At 35.5% G+C, this 20,653-nt stretch overlaps 1 protein-coding gene and 1 long non-coding RNA gene across 2 annotated transcripts in view; both read right to left on the reverse strand.

The window, feature by feature from the left end:
• The window catches only part of LOC138698391 (periodic tryptophan protein 2 homolog), a 77,665-nt gene that overhangs the window by 41,648 nt on the left and 15,364 nt on the right, over positions 1 to 20,653 (reverse strand). The window contains exons 5-7 of the mRNA XM_069824263.1: positions 20,442 to 20,559; positions 14,672 to 14,988; positions 12,289 to 12,487 (exon numbers count right to left, since the gene is read on the reverse strand). Of these exons, the coding sequence (XP_069680364.1) occupies positions 12,289 to 12,487; positions 14,672 to 14,988; positions 20,442 to 20,559 (634 nt within the window). The remainder of the gene's footprint in view (positions 1 to 12,288; positions 12,488 to 14,671; positions 14,989 to 20,441; positions 20,560 to 20,653) is intronic.
• Positions 6,781 to 10,726, reverse strand: LOC138698394 (uncharacterized). Its single transcript, XR_011331863.1, has 3 exons — positions 10,408 to 10,726; positions 9,822 to 9,951; positions 6,781 to 8,684 (listed from the first exon to the last, which is right to left on the reverse strand). It is a non-coding gene; the product is annotated as an uncharacterized lncRNA (long non-coding RNA).

Consider the following 20,653-nt stretch of genomic DNA (forward strand, 5'->3'; position numbering starts at 1 on the left):
ACTTGGTTATAACGACATCCAGACCTTGAAAATTATGTTGTTATAAATGAGTGTCGTAGTAACCGAGATTCATATTATCAGTCTAGTGAGGTGGAAAATGAAAAATAATAAACATAATTAGGCTTATTTTAGATTTACAGCTGAAATGAGGTTCATGAGACGAACAGCGGGATGCTCTTTGCTGGAACACCATAAAAATGTGGACATATTGCAGGAACTAAAAATGGATCCTATAGTTAATTTTGTTCAACAATATCGACTTCAGTGGAAAAAACATGTCGAAAGGATGGATCGCACAAGATGGCCTAAACAGATTCTTACTTATGCACAAGAGGAAAGAGGAAATTGGGAAGACCACGAAAGCGCTGGCATGAGACCGTAACAGATCCTGTAGGGTCTAATACGTGACGGATATGATGATGATGATTTTAGATTTATGTATTCACTTTTAAGCATACCATGAACACAATAAAATACATGTAAAATTATAAATACAGTATTGTGTATTGAAACAGTTTGTTCATTACTCACCAAACTTATTTACTGAGGAGTGAAGTAATCAGTCATTTTACTCTGTTGTCTCCTACTTGCCCAATATACACTTTCTAAATTAAATTCTATGTTCATTATTTCAGTTGCAATTTCACTGCTTCTTCTCCTAGCTTCATAGAAATGTTCACAATTCTAATGGCTTCTAAAGTGTCACTCACTTCTTTTAGTGGCCATACTGTGTTAAAATGCGTGCACTTAGTGAAAACTTCCGGTCGAAACTGATCTAATGCCGCATGAATTCGGGCAGGTTACAATGGGGGGAATCTGCCTGCATTCCAGAGGTCTATGATAGAAGGGAACAGTAAAGGATTTGCCAGATTTCAACAAAATATTTCTTAAAATACTTTGGTTCTTAGAAAATTGTATTCCAAACTGAGGTTGAAAATGACGTTATATGCGAGGTAGACGCATATACGTTTGTCGTATTAAGCAAGGTAGAAAAGCATATGTCTTATGGGGAATTAGTTGGGACCACAGAATATTTGACGTTATAGGCGAGGTGTCGCACAAAACGAGGTCGCTATAACCAAGTTCTACTGTATTTTCGTTAGTGAAATTTCGTTAAACCGAAAATTGATTAAATTTACCTACAAATTGTGTCCCATATTATGGAATAACAGATACATATTTGGGTTAGGTTATACTGTATATCCATATTATAGTGCAATTTCAATAAGAATCGGTACCATAATGATTATTATGCATATTCGACAAGTGAATATTATTATTCTTGCATATTTTACAACATTTTTCATTCATCATGGCCTTGTTAGGACCAAAAATTAAGTTCTACAAAGCGAAAAGTACGTTGAACAGGGTTATATAGGTTAGGTGTTGTTTCATTTACAGCCATCTTATCGAATTGATTTCTTGAAATATTATGATCTACGAGATTGGGTTCTGAATCGATCACTCGAAATATTACCTTTGGCCTTGATACAGTAACACCACAGTCTAGTATATACAGTCACGAAGCTTGAGTTTATGAGGGTACTAGGAACAATAGACTGTACTTACTCACTGCCTTTTAAGGAACCCGGAGGTTCATTGCCGCCCTCACATAAGCCTGCCATTGTTCCCTATCCTGAGCAAGATTAATCCAGTCTCTATCATCATATCCCACCTTCCTCAAATCCATTTTAATATTATCCTCCCATCTACGTCTCGGCCTCCCCAAAGGTTGTTTTCTCTCCAGCCTCCCAACTAACACTGTATATCCATTTGTGGATTCGCCCATACGTGCTACATGCCCTGCCCATCTCAAACGTCTGGATTTAATGTTCCTAATTATGTCAGGTGAAGAATACAATGTGTGCAGTTCTGTGTTGTGTAACTTTCTCCATTCTCCTGTAACTTCATCCCTCTTAGCCCCAAATATTTTCCTAGCACCTTATTCTCAAACAACCTTAACCTATGTTCCTCTCTCAAAGTGAGAGTCCAAGTTTCACAACCATGTAGAACAACCAGTAATATAACTGTTTTATAAATTCTAACTTTCAGATTTTTTGACAACAGATTGGATGATCATTTATATTTGTTACTGTTGCTCCCAGCTATTTGAATTTTTCCACCTCTTCAAAGGATAAATTTCCAATTTTTATATTTCCATTTCGTACAATATTCTCGTCACGAGACATAATCATATACTTCGTCCTTTCGGTATTTACTTCCAAATCTATTTCTTTACTTGCTTCAAGTAAAATTCCCGTATTTTCCCTAATCGTAGACTGTGCAGGTACTATTTCGCATTGTCTGTAATGAGGTGATAGTAGTGATCCTAGTGGTTAGCAACTATCTATGGATGCATATTCCCTATGTATTGAGCTTTGTGACTGTACATACCAGAATGTGGTAACACCACTATCGCCTCATCACAGACAATGTGAAATAGTATCGGCACAGTCTACTGTTTCTAGTACCACCTTAGTACTCTCATCACCTCAAGCTTCGTGACTGTATATACTAAACTGTGGTAAAAGGTAAAGGTATCCCCGTCATATGCCATGAAGGCACTTGGGGGGCATGGAGGTAGAGCCCCATGCTTTCCATGACCTCGGTATTAGAATGAGGTGGTGTGGTCGGCACCACGCTCTGACCGCCTTTTAGCCCAGGGAAAGACCTGGTACTCAATTTTATAGGAGGCTGAGTGAACCTCGGGGCTGTTTTGAAAGTTTGATAATGAGAAAAATCCCGTCACCACTCGGGATAGAACCCCGGACCTTCCAGTCTGTAGCCAGCTGCTCTACCAACTGAGCTACCCAGCTGCCACTAAACTGTGGTAACACACATTATTTTAACAGTTTGACTTCTTCTTTCTTTGAGGTCCAATGACGTCAGATTCAATACTTTTCTCAATTTTTACTCTGTCTTTGAGAAATGTTGAAAGTGTCGATGCACTTATGCCATATTTTCTTGCAACTTCACTTTTCTTCTCTCCTCTCTCTACTTCTTCGATTTTATTAAATAGTTTCATTTAAATATAAATTCAAATCACAACAATCGGTCTACAGAAGTGCATTCAGAAAACTCACTGAAACCACAGTCTAGAATATACAGTCACGAAGCTTGAGGTGATGAGAGTACTAGGAACAATAGTCTGTGCTGGTAACATTTCGCATTGTCTGTGATGAGGCGATAGTAGCGATCCTAGTGGTTAGCAACTATCTATGGATGCATATTCCCTATGTAATGAGCTTCGTGACTGTATCCTACTATACTGTGCTGAAACCAAGAGTGACCGATGCCTAGCAATAACTCGTTTATTTTATTTTCATTCAAATTTATTTTAAGTAATTTTTAACTGCTTATTAGGACTAATTTCGTTAAAGTAACATTTTTTCTTTGTAGTGGGATGAATTATTATTACATTAAACTGAATAATTCGTTACTTATGTATTCTTTAAAATGAACATTTTTAACATGTAAATTGGTAATAGTAAAATGGCTAGGACTAAAAAATTATTTCATTATTCTGAAAAATTCGTAATTGCGGTATTCTTAATAGCGGCATTTCTCTGTATATGGTATAAAGTGTTTTAATTGATATTCTTAGCCCTTTCTTGTTTAGTTCTATATTAAGTAAAAATATCCTTTGAAGGAAAAAGAAAATAGATTTGCCATATTTCTTATGTGACGTGAAAGGCTGTATTCAGCAGTTCTCAAAAAACTAATCTCAGCAGACATTATGAATCTTTCATCTTGGATTCGTACGGTCTATGCTTCATTACCATAACAGAGAGTGGGTCTTGCCAAAGCTTTATAAGCCTTCAATCGTGTGTTTTTGGACCTTTGTTGTTTTAAAACTTGGTTGATAATTCTAATGGAGATGTTATAATTTTGAATTTTGAGTATTAAATTGCATTCTTCAAGATATGTTAAGGCACAACATAATATTTAAACGAGTTTACTTGTTCCAATATTGAAATGTTAATACAAATTTTGCTTTGAATGGGTAATTTTTCTTGAAAGACCATAACTTTTGTTTTTGAGATTTCCATGATAAAATCTTGAGCAGTAATATTAGGATGATGAATCAAGTACTGTAATTTATGTCTGTGTTAGCGAGAACAACTTGGTCATCTGCATACAAGAGGGTATCTATAGTACAGCAGAATTCCTGGGATCCGGCAACTGTGGGACAAAGTCAGTGCCGGGTAACTTATTTTACTGGATAATTGGAAAATATGTTTGTAGGTTATGTAAAGACATACTGCACTGCACAAACATTTTTTTCCATGTTGAAATTTAATAATTTTCATATAGATATTTAAAACTAAAGTTTTGAAATACGTACAATGTTTATTTTTAGTACTGAATATGGTAACGTACATTCATCAGTTCATAATATTGTAATACAGTAATATATAACAGCATAAAAAATACTAAAAGTTTTCGTAACCTTATGATAATTTTAAATGATGGCCTTGTGACATGAATAACAGTGTAGCCAACATCACAACAATGAAGACGATGATGTAGTGCTCAATGATTTGAACTTTTTAAACATATCTCTAATGTCTGCTTGTTTATATATACTATCACTCGAACGAAACATTTACCTGCTGTACAAACAAAGAATTTCACACTTTCCTATTTAGACATCCCTTCGAAATGGGCGAGTTCAAGCGGTAAATTTAAAGATGTCTCTACAAATTGTTTCCAAGACCCAAGTGACAGCTCACCGATGCTACCCGATCTATTACAGGGACATAATGGGGTTTTCAGTCTATGTTTTCACTCGTGAACAACGTGAAGAGTAAACACAATATGCGGCATGTGCGATCAATGAAACCCACTCACATCTTCATCTGATTCTTTCCTTTCACATGAACGACTATTTTTTTTTTGGTCTAGCCAAAAGTGCCATTGTTTTGGTATTGCCGGTTATTTGGGTGCTGAATACGAGGGATTTTACTATATTATTACTATGGAGATGAATGTTTCCATGAACTGCCTCTTGTATCTAATGATGGCATTGTTGTTAAACAAGAGCAGTGATAAAGGGCAGTCCTGTTGTACTTCACAATTCCAATCAGAAAATTCTGCTCCTATTTTTACTGCTATTAGGTTAGATTTGTATAATTGGAAAATTGTATATATTATTTTATTTGGAGTTTCATCATCTGCTAAAACTTCTAGTAACTTCTTCCTATTAACATGATCAAATGCTTTTTTATAATCAACAATGTCATATTAGTATCTTTATTAAATTCGTCGTATTTTTCAATTAAAAGCTTTAAGGTGAAATAGCCATCAGCATAAGATCTGCCCTTCTGGGAACCATTTTGTTCTTCACCAAGTAAATTTTTTGGGGTACAATTCTTGTAAATAATTTATGTCCAATTTTGAGAATACAGAATGAAAGATTACATTTGAAATGTATTCCAGTAACCAAATGAACATCTCTTAACCTGTGCCACAATTTTTACAGAATTCTACGTATTGAATTATATATATTTTAGTAATCGAATAATCATTTGATTGTTTCCAACATTAGTTACAATCTTACAGATATTTATAATGCAGATGGGTCCACCACTGTGGAGTAGTGTCTGATTGTGAAATGAGTGGGCCATGGTTTAAATCCTGGTTGGAACAAGTTATCTGGTTGAGGTTTCTTCCAGGGTTTTCTCTCAATCCATTAAGAGCAAATGCTGGATAACTTTTGACACTGAACCTTGGACTCATTTTTCTGGCATTATCACCAACATCTCAAACGGTACCAAACCAATTACATTACATATACGGAGACAAAATTTCTTGATGAAATGGGTTTTCTAAGTACAAAATATAAAATGTTGACAAGATAAAACATGTACAAGCAACATTTGTAATGATACACATTCATGAAGTTACCTTTTTGGCCCTCGTGTGCTTTATACTCATGTCAAAAAGAGAACCTTTACAAATCTGTATCATAAATAGAGCCCGGAATTTTAGGTGCTAAAAGTTAAGAATGACAGTGAGTGTAGATGAATGGATGTGGTGCCCATAGACAAATAAATAGAAAGACCCCCAACTCAATGCATTACATTCGACACGCTATTGACGCGACGTCGAGACACTTGGCGACAAAACATCGGAACTACATCTCGTTACACATAGCGGCAGAATGCGGAACTACATCCCTTGTTACACGGCCCGATCGGTATTACAGGTATCCGTTATGCCAACATTAGAGCCCGATCGGTATTGCAGATAACTATTATACCAACACATACTAGTATTTTTCATATCGCCATAGGAGTGTGTAATGGTTTATCAGTTTAAATAACATGTTTAACCACAATATTTATATCACATTTTTGTTTTAACATGTGAATATAAATATAATGGTTGAACATGAAACTGAAAACCATTAACACACTCCCTTTTTTAACACCGTCCTTTAACCCTTTTATTAAATTAATTTATCAAATTTGACTAATAAAAGTTTTTGCATCTTCTAGATCAAATATGTAATTGAGATACAGGATGCGAATAGGATAGGATACTTCTCTCCAAAACACCTTAAGCACTATTTTTAAATAATGTTATGCATCATGTATTGGAAGATAAAAACAAAGATTGACTTTGGAATATTGACTTCAAAGTTATTATTGGTCAGATATATAATTCGCTCTTTAATTTTTTTATGTCAAACATTAGCTTCAAAATAGTCATAAGATGTTTTGCTATGACATACATAGTACAACGCACATTCATAAACATTTATAAAACACCACTTTATTTGTTTTACACCATCAGAGCTGAACATCTATTTTTAAAAGTAACTGCCATTAGTTAAATATATGGATATTAAAAATCTAAGTAATCAATAATCGCCACTGATAAAGAATACAAATAAAACTATTTGTGTACAACAGACATAAAATTAACTTAGACTTTTAATAAAAACACCATTAAGAAATACAAATAAAAAATTATTTTTCATTCTCTGATGTATAGTTGATTCAAAACACTGAACATATTAGAAAAAGTGCAATACAATTTATTAGAGATAAGTCTATACTTCGCAACATTTCCTAATTTTGAGCTTTGATACTGAGTGTTTTATTTGGTTGTGGCCCCATTGCTCAAAATATGTTGTTGTTGTATTCTAATGCCAGGGGTTTGACAATAAAGTCATTTGACCTCTTGTACTCCAATATTTTTCGAAGATATTATCATGGCCAGCCATTGAAGCACAGATTTTGAGGTGTTCCGAATCTATTTCTTGGTTTGAGTTGCACAGTGGGTAGTTAGGGGACTGATATATTCCAATTCTATGTAGGTGTTTGTTTGGCCAGACAGTCATGGCCTGTTGCCAATCTAAATGCAGCTACAGACGATTTTCGTGGTAAATCGGGAATTAAGTGTGGATTATGATGCAGAGAGTTCCATTTTTTCCCTTGAGATTGTGTTATCAAATTTTGTTTGTTGAAGTCTAAGTATGTAGATTTAATAAATCTTTTCACAGAGTAATACGTAGATTTAGTAACAGGTCTGTAAGTAGCAGTGCTGCCCTTCTTTGCTATAGCATCCGCATTCTCGTTTCCCAGGATTCCACAATGGGATGGTATCCATTGGAATACAATTCTTTTATTGAGTGATATTAATTGAGAGAGCATTTTAGTTATTTCTGCTCTTTGAGATGAAGGTGTGTATTCAGAGACTATTGATAGAATAGCTGCTTTGGAGTCTGACAATATAACTGCATTCTTAAATTTATTGATGTGGCATAGAAGATTCCTGAGACTTTCACTTATTACAATGATTTCACCATCAAAACTTGTTCCATATCCAAGAGATCTATAAAGTGAGAAGAGACAAAATATTGTACCATACTTACTCTCTTCTTAGCTGATGTTAAACGACAAGCATTACATTATAAGAAATTTAGTTGCTTCTGTACCATTAAAGTAGTCCCGCCTGGAAATCCGATTGGGGGACTATTTTGCTGCATAGAATTGGAATATATCAGTCTCCTAACTGTCCATTGTGCTACTCAAACCAAGAAATGGATTTGGAACACCTCAAAATCTGTGCTTCAGTGGCTGACCATGACAATAATTTTGAAAAATACTGGAGTGCAAGAGGTCAAATGACTTTGTCAAATGCCTGGCATTAGAAAACATCAACATATTTACTCTCTAAAAATTCTATATAAAGCACCCAAATCTCACCAGTTGCAGAAGCTGCAGATTCGTATCGCTGCCACTGGACTCCCTCCTATGCCCTATAGCTGACACAACTGAAATGCTCATTGTACTAGTAATTATTATTTGTATTTATATTACTATGTAATGTTAACTTAGGGTCTTAAAGATCGTTAGACACAATTTTGTTAAATGATAAATACAATGAATGAATCAGTCACTGAAAGAGAATACAGGTTCAAATTGATGCCACAGTGAAGTGCAATGAATGAAGCAATTATGTTAGGTGGTGAAAAAGGTTAATGTAAGTAGGCTGGTGATGAAGTGGGTCGTAGTTCTTGAGTGGGATACCAAGCATCTCTTGATGGAATGGCCCCTCTTAGTAAGTTGTGCCTGAAGTTACCGTTATACTGATTACTGCGAAAATGGCTTGCACATATATAGGCCCTTCTGTAAGGATGAGGATTTTCTGCCACAGCTGCCCACATGTGGTACCTGTTACAATGAAAATTCTATTATTATCTTCAAAAAATGCACAAACCAGGGTTGGTATTAATTTAAATTAATGATTTAATCATGATGTAAATAAAATAATTTTCATTTTATTTACATCAGATAATTGTTACTACTTATATCACAGATTAAAATTATATGCACCTAACATGATTAAGATGAGAAATTAACTTCCTGAAGAAAAAAAATATAAACGTTTTTACATATGACTGTTCTGCTGCTTCTTAAAACTATTAGCAATATATGAGTAGCAAACTTGCAAAACTTGACATGTCCATTTTTACAAAATACACTTCAGATGCCAAAAACTTGCATCTCTGCAATGAACAAAATATTTTCTATGGTGAAATATATTTTTCTTCCTATGAATTCATATAAAATTTCACCACAGAAAAATCTTTGTTTATTACAGACATATAATTCTAGCATTTTCTGAAGAAATGGACAGGTTTTGAAAGTTTGCTTCTCATATGTCTTTTCCCAACTCCTAATTAAGGAGCAACAGAACACATGGTACAGGTAGTCAAGTAGAAGCTACTTTCGGAATCACCACCTAATTAAAGCACAGTATGATGCTGAGGATTGAAATGAACAGTTGTAGCCCATAACAATATTCAAAGTAAAAGTTGCACAATGCCAAATGGACTACGTATTTATTTTGAAAACACACAATGCTAAGCTCTTCTGATAAATTTATTTGTAAATATTAATCTCCCTAAATAGTTGAATTCTTTTCTAATGAATAACAAACTGAGCATAATATCTTGCCTAAGTCTAAGCTAATTATTATTATCATTAAGTGCAGGTTATTAGTGCTGTAACTCTTCATGTATTAATAATGAGGCCTATGTGTAAACATAGTAAATTATTTTTGAAGCGATATTGTTAATTACTTAAAATAATACATTAAAAAATACACAATTATGTAGGAACTAATGCACAAATTAAGTTTAAATGAATTACAAAAGAAGGCAAAAACTCATTTTAATAAACAAATCTGAATTCGACAAATAATTCTCACTTAAATTTAAAAATCACTACAGTTTACCAACCCTGACTATTTACTGACGATATATAAGGATATCTTTGCATTGAGCTTATGCCAATGCCATTGCTTACCTTTTAAGCTGTGCTGCATTACTTGGCACAGGAAACAGGAATAACCAGGTCTTCTCATTACTATCCGATTTCTGACAGTACACTGCAGCACATTCACAGTGTAAAACTCCGCCATTTGTCTTTCTATTAACTGAAACAAACGAGCAGTAGCCTAGTATCATATAATGCATTAATAACACTACATTTCATAGAACAATTGAAGGATTGCAGTATAATCAACATTTGTGAAATATTCCTGGAAGAATTCTATCCACGAGTCTATAAAAATAATAAATATATCCGGCAATTTAACTCTTTTTATTTTATCAAAATTATTCCAGTAAAGGTACTACTGTTAACTGTAAAGTCAAATTTTCTAAAATAACTTTTTTCGGGAACGACATTTCTTTACTATTGCGTTACCAAGCTAGGGTACGCCGCCATCCTTTGGTAACGCAACTGTAAAGAATTAAACCGGGAACAACATATTTAGTCATATCAGATTCTGTCCCACGAATTTTAAGATGTCTGACCAACTTAACTTAGCTATATACAAAAATGAGATGTTCGTTCATACCCAAAGTGTATATTAACTCTGTTAGCTTACCTTTAAAGCTCTTGGCGTAATTGCAGTTAGGCCTAATACACTCTTGTAATTCAACACAGAAGTAAGTTCATCATGTGGTAGTGGTAGAAGGAAGGTAATCGCGTTCTGAAGTTTATCCCTGAAAACAATTACAGATCTCAGTTTAATAAACGTTTAAGATATGATGGAAGAATTCAGTTTAAATTAGAAAACATGACGGTGCAGTTAAGCTGCATCTACACGGTTCAGTTTTTCATGCTCGTACGCACGCAGTCTGGGAAGAATATTGAAAGAATCAAGTTTAAAGCGCATGTTGAATTAAGATCCATTAAGATTTTCTATCTACAAAGTATGCCATATTAATATTAAAATACTAAGATACCATATGATGGAGAGTAAAAACCGATTAGTTTCAATGACCAAGTTCTGCAGCAGCGAAAGCTAAAATAATATATTATCCTGCACATTGTGTGCACTTCCGTTATTATTAAATACCAATTTTGCAGGCATTGTTTGAATGTGTGAAGTTGAAAGAAAAGTTGAACCGTGTAGATGTAATCTCAAACGTATTTCTTTCTTACCTTCAACGTTGCGAATTATTTCTTGTTGCAGGAAAGCACCAGTAACTTCTCAATTAACTCGATCTGTTCAAATTTCTTCCTTAAGCAGCCATGTTCGTCCATTCCATAATTTATACAAGATTTAAACAGAATAGGAATGCCAACATCCAACAGTTGATCAACTGAACAAATGAGGTTAATAGGTCATACACAGTACACTAGTATGGCTACTTTGTCCTCGAATGAAAATGCAGATTAGCTATATAGTAATAGTAATAATAATCCGAATGTTATAAAACTGACACATTCTGTAAATAATGGATATTAATAATATGTGTTTAAAACTGTCATATTGGCAAAACTTATAACCAAAGAACTTTCGAAACCAAAGAGTTTTGTACTGCTAATTTTACAAACTCTGTGATCGAAATACAGCCAGCGCTGTCCTGACCACATGCGGCAAACTAAGGAACATCTATGAGCATCCAACATCTATCATTTGAGTTACACCCCCCTGGTGGTGCCCATGAGGAAGGTTTTAAGCCTAGTTCACAGGAGTCCAATAAGTAATAATAAATAACAGAGTCACAAGGACTGGGTAATGTATCTTGTAAACCATGGCTTATTTATAAGTGGTAGTTAAGAGGATTAGAACCTTTAACGGTACTGAAAGGAAAATACTGAATGACAAGAATGACAAGAATGACATGGTTTCTATTTTATAAACTATACCGAGGAACAATATTAACTTTTAGCACCTAAAATTCCGAGCTCTAATCATAAATAACTACTATAACAAACATTTCAAATTTGCATCTTTTACCACACCTTTTGCAACTAAATTAAGGCATCTCTTTTGCATCTTTTTGACCAAAATTTTACACCTAAAATTCCTAGCTCTAGTAATTATAGTGATATAACAGATACTGTTGTTGTATTTTTTCCAATTCTATCTGTATACTATCCTGTAACTTTTTCTTTGTTTCACACTTTCCTCAATTTTACAATTTTTTTTCAGTGGTCCAAACAGAAGAATGAAATTATGTTTATTTCATTAATAATTATATGTTGAATAATAATTCATTTTGGTAAAAATGTTGTTGTTGTTTTCTAATGCCAGGCGTTTGACAATAAAGTCATTTGACCTCTTGCACTCCAATATTTTTCAAAGATTTGGTAAAAATGTAAAATAGGGGTTTCACTGTAGTTGCTTGGGTGTTTTTCCCTAAGGTTTTCCTCAAACTGTAAAGCAAATATAAGGTAATCCCATGGTGAATCCTCGAACTCATCTCCCTATCACCAATTCTGACAACAGAAAATTAAAATTTTTTAAGCTTTTTACCTGAGAGAGTGGATGTGGTTGACTTCTGGAAGTTCATGTAGGAAGAAGGATCCATTTGAAAAACCAGTAATAAGGATGTGTGTCATCTTGTGATAGGCAGCACAGGTTAACTTCACATTTCTTTGTTCTTTTCTCATCAAATCACACAAGTAATGTCGAGCCAGACGTTTGTAAAAGAGTCTGTCGTCATTTGTGGTGTCTGCAAAGAACAATGCAGTACACACTAGTCTATCATAGCATCACTGTAGAGAAAAAAACTAAACCCACTCTCTCATTCATTTAGGTTAAGGTGGAGATGGGGATGGATGGTTAGTTTTCCATGCCAAGCATTTCACAACTGTAGAATGACCATATTAACAAAACCTGCAATCATAATCAGCTGACTTTAGAGATGAAAGATGGGTGGAGCGGAGAAAAATTCTCTCCGGCACTGGGACTCAGATCCGGGTTTTCAGCACCTCTGCACATAGTGTGTTGGACATTGTGCCACTGTCACATATCTGTGACACAGTGCATGAGAGTTCGCTACTAAAAGGGAAACTAAGAGGTGGAGCTTAAACTGAGAGGATTCAATCCAGCATCAGAACTGGAATCCAGTGTGGCTTAGTGGATAAAGCGTCAGCACATAGAGCTGAAAACCCGGGTTCGAGTCCTGGTGCTGGAGAGAATTCTTCTCCGCTCCACCCATCCTTCATCATACAGTAGTGCAGAATTCCTGCACGGAAATATCATACGTACTTTGGTACATCACAATAATATGATATACATAAATAATCACTTAGGGTCAATATTATAAATCCCATTTAAACCTTACATTCAGTTTAAACTAAAGTTTTTCGTTCTGCTTCATATTATAAACCTTAACTACCAGTTAATCTTGAGTTAACTTGAGTTTAACTTGATCGGCAGATTTCTGCTGTTTAAACTGCAGTTCAAGGCTCAACAATGCAAGATGACGGTTCCAGCAATACACACGGATATTGCACATGTTTTCCAAGAACTTATGAGTGACTATATGTTAGTGATTAATATTACACGGCAGCCAAGAATTTTTCGGAATAGAGTGCACCAGAATAGAGCAGACAGTCCTAACCTTCAGAATTAGGCTTATACTCCTAACCTGTTTCGAAAAATTGAAAGTCGTATACAACATGCAACAGAAAAACGAGGAAGTGCAAAAATATGTTTTAGGATTTGAATTTAAAGATTATATGAAAAGATAAATGATTTCTCTTTTATTTTTGAAAACATTCTGTTGAATCTCTCATCAGTTACTAGTTACGCTGCGCTATTTTTCCTCTGGTAGTAGCCATACTGAAAACGATAGAAGATTTCGGAGGTGTCCGTAAACCTACTATAAACCTAATGCACATTGTACTGCATGTGGCAGACAGTCTCCTGGTAAAATTTACTATGGGGCCTGATTTATAAACACACTAGTAATGTTACCTAATTTTACTAGACTCGTAAAAATAATTTTATTGTCTGAATGAATTCTGTTTCATAAATATTCTAGACAACACATAAAATACGCACACTAATATTATTACTTCATTACTCAGTCGATTCTGTATGGAGTTACGTCGCGGGTGGTCATGCAAGGTTTAGTTTGGTTGCATTGTGTTTGGGAGAGTATAAAGTTGGTAGCCAGCGTTAAGAAACTATTTGAGGTTAAGTCTGACAAGCATACTGAAGTACACGGTATTGGTCCTCTTTAGGTTTTTTATGATATTCTCTCTGATATCGAAGAACAAAGATGTTTCTTAATGAAGATTCTCCACGAGCATCGGTTATTTTAAATCAATAATACAATTAAACAGTTGTAATTGTCTTCTTTTCTTTCCTAGCAGTAATACAAATCGTATTCCACTACGGTTTAACTTAACCGAGACTCTGTAGTTAAACTCATGGTTAGGTTTATCTTAGGTTTAATATAATCTTTAGATTAACCATATTTATGAAACCGGGCCTTAGTGATTTAAGACAGCGCTCATTCTGTTGGATCCCGGCCATTTAGTTACTCGTAATGAGTGCACCTCTGCACATAGTGTGTTGGACATTGTGCCACTGTCACACATCTGTGACACAGTGCATGAGGGTTGGCCACTAAAGGGAAACTAAGAGGTGGAACTTAAACTGAGAAGATTCAATCTGGCATCGGAACTGGAATCCGGTGTGGCTTAGTGGATAAAGCATCAGCACGTAGAGCTGAAAACCCAGGTTCGATTCCTGGTGCCAGAGAGAATTTTTCTCCGCTCCACCCATCCTTCATCATATGGTAATGCAGAATTCCTGCACGGAAATATCATACATACTTCGGTACTCACAATAATATGACTTTAGAGGGCTTGTTTTGTAGAATACAGTATAAAAATAGGCTTACCTGCTGTTACTTCTGTTACTGCAGGATTTTCCTCAGCTTTCGAGGTATCAACATCATCCTCACTGTCACTGTGTGTATCTTGTCGAGTCTTCTTGGGAGGAGGTTCCCAAGGCTTAAGCAAGTCCATATCGATGCTGCATTCCCAAACACAAACCTGGCCATTACGACTGATAGTTGTGATATCTAGGGAATCCTTCTCGAAGAAACAGGCCACTATAGAGTCAGTGTGACTGCCCAGAGAGTATGTCTTGAAGTTGGCGAGATTCTCGAGAGTGTACAGCCGTGTTGACATGTCCTTTGAACCAACAGCCAGAATCCTGTCACAAATCAAAATCATAATCAAGTTTCAACTCTAGTACAGTAAAACCATGTTATATTGTTTCTTGGTACAGCATACAACAGGATATACTAGAGTCGACGGCAATTTGGAAGCGATAGTCTGCTAACATTTGCGTCAAGAGAGACAGATAGAGAGGGCAAGGCAGCATACAACATTGCCACATCGTACTTCACGAGTATGTGCGATACAAATAGCGGAGGAGAGAATTTAAATTATCAAAAGACAATAATGACCTTAACCATTGATTACTGTAAGCATGACACCAAAAAAATCCTCTTTCCTTCACTAGCAATATTCTTTACACGGTTCTCAATTCCACAACACATGCTTCTGCAGTCATATCTTGCACGTTAGCAACATTGCAGCCAGCATCAAGATGGCCGGGAGTGTTCTGATTGTCAACGTTTTTAAAATAATTATATGCCTTAAACACTATTTTCCGCTTCTGCCTGTGCAATACTTGGTTTTTTTATAGTCTCTTCTTCCATTTATTTATCTTACACACACACAGTAAATGTTAGTTTTGCTTATTCAATGTATTGAAACACTCACACGTGAACAAACGAACTCGGGAAGTACTTTGTAGACTGTTCTACTGTACAAGCTTGTGACGTCACATACAGTACCAGAAATGCTACGGCGCATATAGTAGCTGACAGTCTTCAAAATACCGTCTAGACTATCAGTACAAACATGTCCCCCAATATTTATGTTCTAGGGGTAACATAATAGTTAAGAGACTCGAATATTTTTTAAGTCAAAGACTGCCACACTCCTCATGCTCTGAGCTGAAGGCTTTGGTTCATATAATAAGATATTCACTTCACTTTTCTGTTTAAATATTACATATCTATGCTGAGAAGGAATTAAAACAAAAAGGGTTACTACTTAAAATAAATATAAATATACAAACGTAAATGTTCTCTAGAGAAAAGGATCAGCTTTTCTGATCCCAACAAGAGCAATTATGTTTTATATTTTTCAATACATAAAAAATATAACAACATCTAACCTTATAAACACACCCTTTTCATGTGGTTTTATATTAGAGTTTCTAAATGTTGTCATTCATTAAGATTATTTATTGCATTTATCTTTCGAGTATGCTATAATTTGCTTTAATTATACCTTCAATTAACTCATTCATAGTATACTGTAAGCATGTGGAATTCGGCAATTTCAGTTCATGTTTAAAAGAAATAGTCATTTGTTAAATAAATTGAAATAATTGATGTCATATTATTATATTTCTGATGGCTATCTTTACCAGCAATTTAGACGGCCATGAAATCGTGATCATGAATAAAACAAGCTGTCATTCTACAGATACTTATTTCTTAATGGTTCTGAGTTTAGTGGCTCTGACATCATGATCTTATAACCTCTCCAACTTGAAATATTCACTAAACTGGAGAATTACCACTGTCGCTTTGAACCGTGCCATTACGTTTACACCAAATTTAACTAAATACACAATGTCACCAATGTGAGAACATGACGTTGGTATGTGGCGTAGTTGGCGGGAGAAATTTGTTTTTTTCTCTCTCTCTCTCTCTGCCTCCTTCGTTCTGAACATTACTGAGAGATAGTACCAGTGTTAGCTACAATGTGTATTTGCGCAAATATATTGCAAGCAGATTACGTGACTTATTACATGGCTTAGATGAGAGTCTCGAGACAAAACAGTTTTGCTATATTTCTTTTTTTTCTCTCTGTCTACCTCCTTCGTTCTGAACATTATTGAGCGATAGCACCACTGTTAGCGATAATGTGTATTTGCGTAAATATTGCGAGTAAATTATGACGACTGGCATAGATGAGAGGCTCGCGACAAAAAGTTTTGCTGTAGCGCATGCGTGAACCTCTCATGCAGTGGGAGCGTGATCCTTACTTGAATTTATTTTCGCGTGTACATTGCAGATTCAATGATTGAGATCCCTTCCTGCTCCGGTTACAGATCTTGCATATATTACGAAGGTTAGGTTTGGTTAGTTCAGGTTTTTATTAATCAAGTCCGCGCATGCGCAGACAAGTAATATGATCCTGTCGCGTGCTGCACGTGATAATTGATATGAGGTCGAGGAATGGGAGAAGGTTAGGTTAGGTTAGGTTAGCTTTGGTTAGGTTAGGTTAGCTTAGCTTAGATTAGCTTTGGTTAGGTTAGGTTAGCTTAGCTTAGATTAGCTTTGGTTAGGTTAGCTTTGCTTAGGTTAGGTTAGGTTTGCTTCGGTTAGGTTAGCTTAGCTTTGGTTACGTTAGTTTAGGGATAGGGAAGTGACAGGAGATTTTAACATGAAGTTCATTTACATATTATGTAATATAAATGTTATCATTTTCATGTAGTTGACGAACCTTTTTAATTTCAACATAAAATTTGATTTCATTCGTCCATGTAGTAGTTAAAATTATATAATATGACAGCTTTTGATTCGTAATATTGATAAACAATAATAGGCCTATAATGAAAGCGGTGAATAATTTCATGGTCCCTAATTTTTTTTTTTTCGTAAAAGGCTAGGTATTTTTCTGTAGGCCAGAAATAAAACAGCAACGCGGTCATAATTACGTACTTTACGCTTTGGCGAACATTAACCGGAAATTTACTTTCCGTCATTTTAATGATATTCCGTGAAACACATCTTTCTTCCTGTTCATTTCCTTGTGATAAACTAGTTTAAGATCTTACTACATCTGCATTTTCTTTTGATGCATTCAAAAAACTGCCGTTGTACTAAATAAAACCTTGAACTTGAATAATGGAATGAATTATTTAAGAATATAGCCGCGAATTTGACTACCACCATTTCGATTCTCTTTTGTTTGATATGGCTCGGTATGGCCCGGTGACTAGTGGCCAGTGAGTAGCGTCGACTATCGATATTGGTCTGCCGTGGGTATTATCCAGTTGTTCCGAAATATTTATTTTATGTAAATCTGTGCTAATGTACAAAAGACATTGTATGACACACATTCACAGAGTTATCTTTTTGGCCCTCGTATGTTTGTGAACACACTTTACACAGTGCCAAAAAGAGAACCTTTACGAACTTATAACATAAATAACTATAACAAACATTGCTTGCACATGTTTTATCTTGTCAACATTTTATGTTTTATATTTTAAAAAACCATTTGTAAATACTATGTATGAAAGTGTTTAAGTACAAATAGAACCTAAACATCCTGAAGATGCTCTTTAAAAGCGAAAACATTCGTCCTATGTAATTGATATAGCAAATATATAATAAACTAATAAGTTAATGATGGACTCATAGCATACAAAATTCTTTTATCATATAGGCTCTTGTTTTTGTAATCTGTGCTATATTATTGCTTAATTTCTGTTTTTTGTTTTCCTCTTCTTTCTGTTTACCTACAGTCTGGTTTTGAACTCCCGACAATAAGCGTTTGCTCATATGGAGGTCATTTCTTTAATTTATATTTGTTTTATGTATACATAGTTTTTTAATGTATCCTTTTAATGTACATAATAAAATATATTGTAACTTTATTACAAAACAAGAATGTAATTTTATTGTTTCAACAATAGTCACTTCCAATAATTTAGTTTAAACTCTTCCATCAACAATGGGATTTCCACTCCACACAGTAACACAGTTTTCGTTATTGCACTCCACAGACGACAATGACAATTTACTTGGATTATTGAGAACAACAATGAACTGTTAATCTTAACTAATGTTCACAAAGCACTATTTACAAAACAGAACTGTCAGTTCTCAGTTCACAGTTCGTTTGCCTTGGCTAGTTCTTCTAGCTCAGTCACTCTCGAACCCCAGACCTTCAGAGACAGTCCACTGAACTTCGAACTCAGGTCCCCCAACTGCGGTCCACTGCACTCGAACTCAGGACTTCGGGCGCTCACACAGCTGCGGACACACCCAAGTCGAACTCCGGTCTCGAAGCTGGCTTCACTGCTACACAAGACTGGCTGGCTTGCTGTCCAAAGACTACAACAACTGCCCTCAGCTCACTTGTGACTCTTCTTTTATAACCAAGCCATAGTTTCGGGAAAGTACGATGCTAGAAATTTCCACGGATGTCCAGAAGATGGCACCTCCCGAATTCTCTGGATTTCTTCCCTCTCTGCTGCGGTCACTCTCTCTCCTCTCCTCTCCTCTCTACGCCACAGCACATGCCACAGGAAGCAGATGCGCGCGCAAGTTCATTTCCCGCGACGAGCTATGGCCGACCTAGCCCTCCTTCTGCAGGTCGTGAGATCGTTTCCCGGCTGTCACAATATATACAGTCAACTCTGGATGTAGTGAACTCGGTTATAATGAACATTCGGCTATAATGAACCTAAATCGTTGGGCCCAACCCGCATACATTAAAAAGTACATTAATATTTCAGTTTATAGTGAATCCTTGCTTCCGTTACAGTGAACCTTGCATCCTGACAAATTCTTATTTGAAGTCAGACCTTCTTGTACAACACTGATGTGTTGAAAACAACATTCTAAGTTTCTTACTCCTTTAGTCAAAGGACAAAGGTAGGATTAGCGATTCCTAGACAATGAGCTGTACTGTAAATCCAGGCAAAGTGCCTCACTTCACAGTCGAAGGGTTGCCATTCTGTTCTCAGGCACTCTACTCTACTGTTATTTCTAATCCTCCACCGTAAAAGGGTTGCCTTTTGTTCTCAGAAACATTTCCATTATGACCGATAGCATCGAAACAACTGAAAATGAAATTGTCTTCTTCTATTAAAAGGGGACAGACATCATGTCCAGAGCAAAAATGAAGGTAAGATTCTGATGGCTTTCAAACTTCATCAACCCCCTCCCAGTTTCCAATAAGTGACCCGGGAAATTCCAAGGCTGAGTACACAGTCACACAGTAACAGCATTTGTCATTTCTATCTGATCAGTCTGTTTCTAGCATTCCAACAGGTCCACAGAGGTTCACTATATCCGGAGTTGACTGTGTGTGTATATGTATATATGTATATATATATATATATATATATATATATATATATATTATAATGTTTATTATTTTTGTGGTCTTGAGGAGGGACTGTAGAATAGCACTGCCTATCTTTGTAAACTATGAGCAAGTTCTAATATATTTCACTGCATAAGTGTGGGTAACACCTGTTTTTCCAGAGTTCTCATGAAAAAATAACATATAAACCGTTACAGTATATTTGTTTGATATATTTTAATAGAATAGTGGCACTGAAAGTGTTGAAGCTTTAGTAAATGTAATTAAAATACGGTTTCAAAAATGTCTTGACTGTAGTGTGCTTTCATGAAGATGGTTGCTTTACATCACCTCTCTTATTGGTTGGAACAGAGTCTAGAATGTGAACTCAAAATTTGCAAGATGGTGTTTATGTTTTTAATTTTGAGTCCTTCAAATATCAAACACAAAATATAGATACAAAGGACATGAAACTACTGTTACCTTGAATCAGAAGACCAGTCCAAGCAAGTTGTTTCATCAAAAGATCCATGAAAAACCCGCTCCATGACAAATGGATTGAACTGGCCAGTATAAGGACCCGGAGCCTTGAAGACAAACACTGGAAAAAAAAATGTTTCACATATCACTTGAATAATGTAACACTTGAGATCAGGGCTGGGCAACTGGAGCAAATACGAGCAGTGCTCCCTTCA

The sequence above is a fragment of the Periplaneta americana genome, chromosome 4 (assembly GCF_040183065.1).
Source record: "Periplaneta americana isolate PAMFEO1 chromosome 4, P.americana_PAMFEO1_priV1, whole genome shotgun sequence".
Lineage (NCBI taxonomy): Eukaryota > Metazoa > Arthropoda > Insecta > Blattodea > Blattidae > Periplaneta > Periplaneta americana.